This window comes from Musca vetustissima, unplaced genomic scaffold (assembly GCF_032173495.1).
Source record: "Musca vetustissima isolate MV318-11 ecotype Yass unplaced genomic scaffold, APGP_CSIRO_Mvet_v1 utg57879, whole genome shotgun sequence".
Taxonomy (NCBI): Eukaryota; Metazoa; Arthropoda; class Insecta; order Diptera; family Muscidae; genus Musca; species Musca vetustissima.
The window spans coordinates 43,060-53,754 of record NW_026887251.1 but is presented as its reverse complement, the minus strand read 5'-3'; the positions used below and the strand labels follow the sequence as shown (position 1 = coordinate 53,754).

At 36.2% G+C, this 10,695-nt stretch overlaps 1 protein-coding gene across 1 annotated transcript; it reads left to right on the top strand.

The window, feature by feature from the left end:
• Positions 1–9,443: 9,443 nt before the first annotated feature.
• Positions 9,444–10,473, top strand: LOC133334831 (dnaJ protein homolog 1-like). Its single transcript, XM_061543146.1, has one exon. It carries the CDS (start codon positions 9,454–9,456, stop codon positions 10,468–10,470), a length of 1,017 nt encoding a protein of 338 aa, XP_061399130.1. The 5' UTR covers positions 9,444–9,453; the 3' UTR covers positions 10,471–10,473.
• The last annotated feature ends 222 nt before the right edge of the window (positions 10,474–10,695 follow it).

Here is a 10,695-nt window from a genome sequence, read left to right as displayed (position 1 = left end):
TTTACGCCCGTAGGCGTGATTAACTCTTTAAAATGCGTCTTTCTTGTGAGCCATCCGGAAGACGAACTGAAATGGTCCACTTTTCTATTGAGCGTATCCAATTATTGTGCTTCTAATGGAATTTAAGAACCGTTATAAATTACATCTGATCGATTTATATGAGATCAATGAAGTCGTTCTATAACAAAGCAACCATCTATCGACTTGAAAACCATTTTTTAATTATATCAGAGGTTTGCACATACAATATTTCGTATTTAAAATTTTATCGGCATAGATAGGAATATTCAGATGATAGTGTTGGTATTCAAAATGTTATCGACATAGAGCGGATATTTCCGAAAATAGTTGGTATTCGAAATTGTATCGGAATAGAAGGTAATGTTCAGTGGAAGTTTCATTTTGTCCATCCATGAACTGAATGGCTCGAAATTTTTTGGAGGATATTTATTTACATATTCCTTATGAATATGTCAGAAGAATACGGAAAAGTGACAGCTCGTCTGACATACCCCTTAGAAGATAAAGAGCCAACGCCATTATCGTACTATCATCCATATACCTTACGATATATGCATTTTGAATTTTTGTTTTTGAATTCCACATATAACTGGCGTCAGCGCATACTATTTATTATCCAAAGATTCAAATCCTGTCGGATGGACAGGCGGAAAATTCTTAACGCATCAACAATGTTTTTAAACTATTTTTTTCTAGCCGGCCTTCGCATTTATTTTTGTAACAGCATAAAATTTCCTTTATATCAAAGTTTTTCTTATATAGCCTATTGCACAGGGGAAAATTCTATATCAACAATGTTTTTAAACTAATTTTTTTTCAGTGTGACTTTTTGTAATGGACTAAAAATTGTAGCATTAAAATTTCCTTTATATCAACGTTTTTCATATAGCCGGCCCTCGGCCCGGGATTTACTCCATGGACAGATAGAAAATGCGATCTTTTCTTTTAAATAAACATGTTTCTGTATCCGTCAATATTACCATTGTCATAAATGCCGTTATGGTGTTCAACTTCAGACAATTGATATCCAAAGTCATATATTTTCGTGATCAGGGAGACGAGATCTACCTGTGGTAAAAATTTCAGAAAAATCGGAGATGAGCCCCTAAACTCAACTTAAGCCCGAAATTGTATCGGCTTAGAAGGTTATGTTTAGTGGAAGTTTCATTTTGTCCACCCATGAAGAGAATGACTCGCAATTTTTTGGTGAATATTTATTTACATATTCCTTCGTCTTAGAAGATATAGAGCCAACGCCATTATCGTACATCGATATATGAATTTTAACTACATATAACTTTTTTTATTATCCAAAGATTCAAATTTTGCATTTAATCATTGTAACCATAACTGCCCTATTGCACGGTCTATATTGTTTCAGGGTGACTTGTAATGCTAATGTGGCACTGCTGCGTACGAACTCCATGCCGATCATCAACAATGCTGTCGGTTAGAATGCCAGCCGTTATGGTGTCACGACAATTGATATCCAAAGTTGAAGCTCCTGATCTCACCTACATTTGTCTTAAACAACGGTTTTGGCTTGCCACACACCGCATACATCGGAATTTTAACATGATTTTTTTCGGAGTTAAATTTTGCATTTAATTATAAATTTTATGTACGATGAAATAATGTTCACTTCTATGTATACGATAGCATTCATGTTTAACTGATCTACAACAAATTAGCCGGTCACATTTTTTGATTTTTACAGCAACTTTCTAGAATTCCCATTTTGAAAATGATGTCCGCTATGCGTCCAACAAAAATGCCATCATGGGCAATTCTCCACATTTGGCCATTAACTAACTATTGTGTGTGTTCAGATGTTATGTCATCTGAATAAAGGACAAACGGCAATTGCAAATGTAGTTCAAGGACCCATAGCATTTCGAAGCATAAAACATGAATAGTTTTTGTTGAATTGTCACACTTTCTGCAATGTAATTTTACAACAACATGTCAACATGGGCATTCTTACTAGAGCCCCATTCCCTTTAACTCGTCCTGCATTCCACTGAATTAACGATCCCTTAACAATAAAATAAAACAAAAATAATATACGCTTACCCAAAAGGTTTGTTTCCTTTTCTTCCAGCACCGTTCGTTCTACTCTTTTCCAGGCACCAGAAGAATTTCTCTTTTTTGTTGGATTTTTGAACTTGAACAAAATTGCAAATGCAAATTATTTGTTTTTGTTATTTGAGTTTCAACATAACAGCAACAACAAAACAAAATGTCCATACATCCTTTTTGTAAACACTTCAAACATTGTGCAATAGCTTCCTTTTTTTGTTTCGTATTTTTCCGTATTTTCTGTATTTTCTTTCCTTTATTATAATTGTAGTTCAGTTCCGGAACGAACTAGTTCATTGGAACTATTCCGAGAAAGGAACGAACGGAACTAGTTCCAGTTCTTTAATTAATATAAGGTGTGTCTGGTTACCCTAAAGTTTGTAACAATTGTTACAAATTGTTACTGGAAGTCGTCTGTTAACCCAAAAGTTCTGCAAAAGAGAGCGGTTGGAGAGAGAAATTTTGACAGTTCTTTCAGTGAGAGTTTGCAAATTCTTGCTGGAAAAATTTCTTCTTGCAATCTCTTGCAACTCTTCTTCTTCTCATACATCGACATTCAATCAGATGTTTTCTATTGTTTGTTTATTTATTTTTGTGCTTTCAATTTGAAAATAATTTTTTTTGGAATTAGCAAGACTAATTGTTTTTGGAGAAAAACTTTACAAAACGAGAAAAACGTAAGTATTAATATGTAATAGGAAAATAAAAGACTATTTCCAGCATTTTTAGAAAAATGACGGAAGAAGATCTTTCTTTTAATTCTTTATAATGGCGGACAAATTGGTTTGTTTTGACAAATCAGCTGATTAGTTGCAAGCTTCTGCAGGGATGCCGTCTGTTTACTTTTCGCATTTTTCTTGCAAAAGAGAATAAAACTACCTTACTCTCTCAGAAAGAAGTTACTGGACAATTCCTGCAGGGAAAGTAACCAGACACACCTATAATTCCTTTCTCTGATCCAGTTCCTTTCTTGAACTATTTGAAGCAAAGGAACTATATGGAGCAAAGGAACTATATATGGAAAAACGAAAAAAAAATAATAAAAGAGAGAGAGAGAGATTCAAAAGAACAGTGGGAAGCGACGTCGTACGCAAACCTTCGCCAACAAATGGTCTGTTCCAGTACTTTTTATACCCTCCACCATAGTATGGAGGGTATATTAATTTTGTCATTCCGTTTGTAACTCATCGAAATATTCATTTCCGACCCTATAAAGTATATATATTCTTGATCAGGGTAAAATTCTAAGACGATCTAGCCATGTCCGTCCGTCTGTTGTAATCACGCTATCTTCTGAAGGAATTGAGATAGGGTGCTGAAATTTTGCATAGGTTTGTCTTTTGTCTGCAGGCAGGTCAAGTTCGAAGATGGGATATATCGGTCCACGTTTAGGCATAGCTCCCATATAAGGGTACCCCAAATTTTCGGTATTTTGAGGTTCTTAAGCGCGATTTTCAACCGAATTCGCTGAAATTTGGTACAGTGGGTTCATATTGGGTACCAAATATCTCTAATTATAAATATCGGTCCACTTTTTCATTTCAAATACCTGTCAGTATACCTGTCGGCCCGGCCGAACTTAACGCCTTTTCACTTGTTTAATAGTAAAGCTAGTAAAAGGGAAACATTTCAAGTCTCAGAGTACAAAATAATTTGAAAAGTTCGGGAACGCAAATCTAGTAAATATGCCAAAATTAGATGGCAATACTTCAAAATCAACATAACAAAAAGTTTACAAAGAGAAAGCCATTTTGTTTTGTGCTCTCTTAAATTTGATTCAATGCTTTACCAGTTTTATGGGTTCAGGAACGGTTTTCGAGTAAAAAGTTGCAAAACTTGTAAAATTAGTAGATTCTTTTAGGTTTTGGAACGGAGCTAAAATAAAAACGACGACTGAAAAAATTGAAAAACGTTCCACCTGCTAACGAATGGGAGGAGAAGACAAAATGGCCGATAAAGATGAACTCAAAATGGTATAACCGAAAGTTTACGAATGAGGTGGGATAGAGACTAAAAACCGTGTTGTTTACGAATGAGGTTTAGGCAAATTATGATTAGGGATAAGTAAATCGACTTTCGATTAATCGACTTTTTGTATTGAATAGTCTAATGCCATGTACAGACGAGCGTTGTTCCCTCTCTCATTCGTGGTTCGACTCTTAATTATGAAGTAATTACATAGTTCAAAGGAACTACATTAAGGAACTAGTTCCTTTTTAAAAAAGAAACGAGAATGATCGATCCGCTACGTGAACTAGATTCCCCAACTCTAGTATTTTCTTTCCTTTATTATAATTGTTTATTTTAACTTTGGTCAGATACAGATACCCAATATAAAAGCGTTCCACAGCGAACTAGCCCATTCTGGGAATGGAACGATCGGAACTGGATCCAGATCTTTAGTTCATCTAGTTCCTACATGGATGGTCCGTGCGATGAATTTTTATGTTTTCGGATGTATAAAATGTAACAAATATTCAACTTCCCCCTCCTGTAGCAAAATGTTTTGTACGACCGCATTACCTAAATACGTTATATCCATATCTCTTAGCAAACTGAACTAAATCGCGAAACAAAATTAAAAATGTATTAAATTTGTTCAAATATTTCACATTCTTATTGAAAAATTTATATATTCAAATATGGTACAATTAGTCAAGGTAGGCATGGTGGTCATATCAACTTATAAATTACAATTTTTATACCCTCAGTTAGGATGCAATAATAAGGAGATGTATCAAAACAAAAACCTTTATTTTTGTCTCGACCATCTGTCCAATTTTGCATTATAATTTGTAACATGGTTGGCAACATTGCACATCGAATCCAAGTAAAATGAACCACTTTGACAGTTTATAGAGACACCAGCTGCACTAATTGTGTCATGCCCTCAGCCTTATGGCTAATGAGGGTATATAGACTAATGTGCCTCATCGAAATATTGATTTAAGACCCCATGTTTATTTGAACCAAATCCGTTTCAGAAAATTTGGAGTGGATTTACACATGTCCGTCCGTCCGTCTGGCTGACGATTTCATTCAAACTTTCCACATATCAATATTTCTTCCAAACTTAGTTTAAGTTCGAAGATGGGGATTATCGGTCCACTTCTTCTCGTACCTCCCCCACAAAATGGTCAAAATTGTGCTAAAAATTAATTATATAATAACATGCAATCGGACTATCCAATGGAATGTCCGTTCTGAACAACATACAACGTTTTGTACAACATATTACCTTAAACAAGCCTAGATCAAGTTTGAAGATGGGACCCATTGGTCCTGTCTTTCTGGTACCTCCCCCACATTGGCCAAAATTGTGCTAAAAACTAAATTTTGTAATGACAAGTTCGCATGGACTATCCGATTTTATGAAATTTTGTACAACCTTATCTTTACCAAGCCTAAGTCAGATTTGAAGATGGGGCCCATTGGTCCACTTTTTCAATATTTATAATAGCAATATCAAGCTAATGGAATGTTACCAATATCAAGCACAACATATTACCTTCACCAATCCTTAAATCAAGTCTGAAGATGGGAACCATTGGTCCACTCCTTCTGGTACCACCCCCACAAAAAGGTCAAAATTGTGCTAAAAACTAATTTCATAATAACATGCAAACGGACTATCCGATTTTAATGAAACTTTCGAAATTGGGACCATTGGTCTACTCCTTCTGGTACCTCCCCCACAAATGGTCAAAATTTTCAATATTAGTGAATCCAATATCAGGCGAATGGAATGTCTGATTTGAACCAAACCTTGCAAAACCTATTATATTTACCAACTCTAGATCAAGTCTGAAGACGGGAACCATAGGTCCACTCCCCCACAAATTGTATGAACCAAACATAGCATAATCCATTATTTTTACAAAAATCTAGATTAAATATTTGTAAATCCAATATAACGAGGAATGGAAGGTCTGATGTGAACCAAACTTTGTACAAACACTTATCCTTACGAAGTCTAGATTAAGTCCAAAAATGGGACCCATCGGTAGACCCCTTCCGGTACCTCCCCCACGAATATATATATTTATTATAAATGCAATATCAGGCGAATAAAATGTCATATTTCAACCAAACCTTGCACAACTTATTATCTTTACCAACCCTATATAAATTCCGAAGATGGGACCCAGTAGTTCACTCCTTCCGTCCGTCTGGCTGACGATTTCATTCAAACTTTCCACATATCAATATTTCTTCCAAACTTAGTTTAAGTTCGAAGATGGGGATTATCGGTCCACTTCTTCTCGTACCTCCCCACAAAATGGTCAAAATTGTGCTAAAAATTAATTATATAGTAACATGCAATCGGACTATCCAATGGAATGTCCGTTCTGAACAACATACAACGTTTTGTACAACATATTACCTTAAACAAGCCTAGATCAAGTTTGAAGATGGGACCCATTGGTCCTGTCTTTCTGGTACCTCCCCCACATTGGCCAAAATTGTGCTAAAAACTAAATTTTGTAATGACAAGTTCGCATGGACTATCCGATTTTATGAAATTTTGTACAACCTTATCTTTACCAAGCCTAAGTCAGATTTGAAGATGGGGCCCATTGGTCCACTTTTTCAATATTTATAATAGCAATATCAAGCTAATGGAATGTTACCAATATCAAGCACAACATATTACCTTCACCAATCCTTAAATCAAGTCTGAAGATGGGAACCATTGGTCCACTCCTTCTGGTACCACCCCCACAAAAAGGTCAAAATTGTGCTAAAAACTAATTTCATAATAACATGCAAACGGACTATCCGATTTTAATGAAACTTTCGAAATTGGGACCATTGGTCTACTCCTTCTGGTACCTCCCCCACAAATGGTCAAAATTTTCAATATTAGTGAATCCAATATCAGGCGAATGGAATGTCTGATTTGAACCAAACCTTGCAAAACCTATTATATTTACCAACTCTAGATCAAGTCTGAAGACGGGAACCATAGGTCCACTCCCCCACAAATTGTATGAACCAAACATAGCATAATCCATTATTTTTACAAAAATCTAGATTAAATATTTGTAAATCCAATATAACGAGGAATGGAAGGTCTGATGTGAACCAAACTTTGTACAAACACTTATCCTTACGAAGTCTAGATTAAGTCCAAAAATGGGACCCATCGGTAGACCCCTTCCGGTACCTCCCCCACGAATATATATATTTATTATAAATGCAATATCAGGCGAATAAAATGTCATATTTCAACCAAACCTTGCACAACTTATTATCTTTACCAACCCTATATAAATTCCGAAGATGGGACCCAGTAGTTCACTCCTTCCGGTACCTCCATCACAAATGGTCAATATTTTTTAAAATTTTATTAACATTAAATCCGAAACCGCTTTGATAAAAACATATTTCATATGTAAAGCTAATAATAAAATCTATGTGTAATTCCGAAGACCTCCGCAAACCATTGGCTGGTTTCATATTTTGGCTTGTTATGCCAAAGTCAAAATGTGTGACTGTGTGTGTAATATTTTGCAAAATATAACAAAATACATTCAAAACGGATGTTTGAAGATGAATTTTACAACATTGGAAAGTCTCAATTTAGATTGGGCGAGTTTACTTGCGGCAAATCATTGTTTGCTGGAGAGAGGTGCAAGGGGAATAGAATTTGAAAAAATTGCCCGTACCGACAATTTTCTGGCAATTCGTTCGGTGTATTTTGTTTGTAGTGTCAGTAATTTGAAATACCAATCCAGAACATTGTCACAAAATGTAAAAAAATATATTTTTGAAACCGAATTGCCTTGTATAGACGCATGAAGCAAGTTCAGAAGAGAACGATAATAATTGCAGCAAGTAAACTCGCCTAAACTAAATCAGGACTAAGAAGAAATGTATAATTTGTGAATCTATTGGTCTGTTCCCGTACTGCAAGAATCCACTATTTTTTACTCCAATAACACTTTTTTCCTTTATGATATCGAAAAAAAATAGTAAAATATATGTATGTAAATCATATCCCCAACTCGATTTTGAAAAGAAAACCTGACATTCCATTAATTTTTCGCGGTTTTGATAAAACTTTATATATATGCAAATTAACAGAACTACTTGTTGTATTTGTTTTTTTTTTATTCTGACATTATAGCCCACGACGTAGAGTTGTATTTTTTCATTGTTGACAAACGATTTCCTATCTTGTAACAGACCATTAACTTCACTTTAAAATAAATTAAAATTATAACGGTTTTTCCTGTCTACGAATACCGATTACTTAGCAACTCATTCATGTTGGCAATGCCACTTTTCGGTTACCAGAAACAAATGTCATTTTTATCTGGAACATTCGAGAAAATGAAACATGGCTATATATATGAGTGAGCGTGCTCACGATTCCGCTATTATTAAAAGAAGAAGAGACAAAGTAACAACACAATAAAGAGAAATTAGACGTGAAGAAAATATTTAATTTAAATTACAAAACAAATCAAATACAAAAGAAGTGGTAAAGTTTGTGTAAAATTAAAGAAAAATATAGAACAAACGTTAGACAAAAAAGAAGTGTAATTGGAAATATAACGCAGAAAATAATATCTTGCAAATAAAGTGCAGCGAGAAATAAAGAAACAAAAACCCAAGGGCTATTGCACTAAACAAAAAGGTGGGTAGTCTTTGCTAAAAAAAAAATAAAAACAATAATGGCAAAAAACGAGAGCGAAAAATTATTTACAAAAGATGTACAATTTTTCTGATTAAAGACATTTTTTGGGGAAATTGAATTTTTTCCAATAAAGAAAATTCCTTTATTTTGATAAAAGTTCAATGCATTCTGGGGGTTACGCGAATTTTCTTGAATAGTCGATGAAATCATATTGTGTGCTCTCAAAAAACACAACTTGATTTATTGAGAGAGAAAGAGAACGCGGCGCCTACTTGTCATTTGGGTAGTTGAAAAAAAACAGTGCATTGAAATGAGAACAAAAAACTTATTTTGACGTTTCATTGAGAAGAAACGATGCGGCAAACATAGGTAAATGGGGGGTTTGGTAAAGGGGGCAAGGAAGGCAGGCAATAATATAAAAAATAACATACAGGCGAATGTAATTTTTCGCTCTCGAACATTCTAGATATGTGAATACGACGAAAGCGACGAACGTCTCTAGAATTTTGTTAATTTGCTTTTGCCATTGTCGTAACAAACGGAACCGAAATATAAATGGTCGTGTAATTGTATTCTAATCTTGTGTTTTTTGTTTTTACTATTACAGTGTGACAAACCAACAACAAAACCACAAATAAACCCAGAAGTCGAAAAATAAACAACGTCACAACAGTAAAGAGCAACAACTACAACAACAACAGACGGCCACAATGGGTAAAGATTTCTACAAAATTCTTGGCATCAACAAAGGTGCTTCAGATGACGAAATCAAGAAGGCCTATCGCAAATTGGCATTGAAATACCATCCGGATAAGAATAAGACACCCCAGGCGGAGGAACGATTCAAGGAAATTGCCGAGGCCTATGAAGTGTTGTCAGACAAAAAGAAACGTGACATTTACGATCAATATGGCGAGGAGGGTCTGAAGGGTGGCATTCCTGGAGCAGGTGGCATGGATGGCGGCAATACGTACACCTATCACGGCGATCCCCGGGCCACATTTGCCCAGTTCTTTGGCAATGCAGATCCATTCGGCATCTTCTTTGGTTCCGGTGATCCATCACGCATCTTTGAATCGCAGACAATGTTTATGGGCGACGATGATATGTATATGGGTGGTCCAGGTGGCGGTGCTTTCCGTTCGCAGTCATTCAATGCCCAGCCAAATCGTAAACGCACCCAACAAGATCCACCCATTGAACGTGATTTGTTTGTGTCCCTGGAGGAAATCGATAAGGGCTGTGTGAAGAAAATGAAAATATCCCGTATGTCGATGTCATCCGGCCAGCCACGCAAAGAGGAGAAGGTGTTGAATATCAGTGTCAAACCCGGCTGGAAGGCAGGCACCAAAATCACCTTCCCACAGGAAGGCGATCAGACACCCGGCAGAATACCAGCCGATATTGTGTTCATCATCCGCGACAAACCCCATCCAGTGTTTAAACGTGAAGGCAGTGATCTGCGTTACACAGCCCAGGTTAGCCTAAAACAGGCCCTGTGCGGCACAACCGTTTCCGTACCCACACTGCAAGGTGATCGCATAACCGTCAGTTCCCAAGGTGAAATCATCAAACCCACCACAGTGAAACGTCTCAGCGGTCGGGGGTTGCCATTCCCCAAGGAGCCATCACGTCGCGGTGATTTGCTAGTGTCCTATGATATCAAATTCCCCGATAGCCTGCAACCCGGTACAAAGGAACTGCTAAGTGAGATATTACCAAATTAGAAATTGCAGTCATTTAGTTGCTAAGGGGTCTTTTTGTAAAAGAAGGAACTAGTATATAAATATTTATAGGATGTATTAAGAGTATAGCCGCCTTTTCCTAACACCCACACACACAGACACATTAGCTATGCCAAAATGCGTCAAGCGGAGCATATGCAGTGGCCAGAAACCACATAATGGCTGCCTCTTAAATCACCAAGAAGTAGCAGGAGGAGGAGGGCTTAC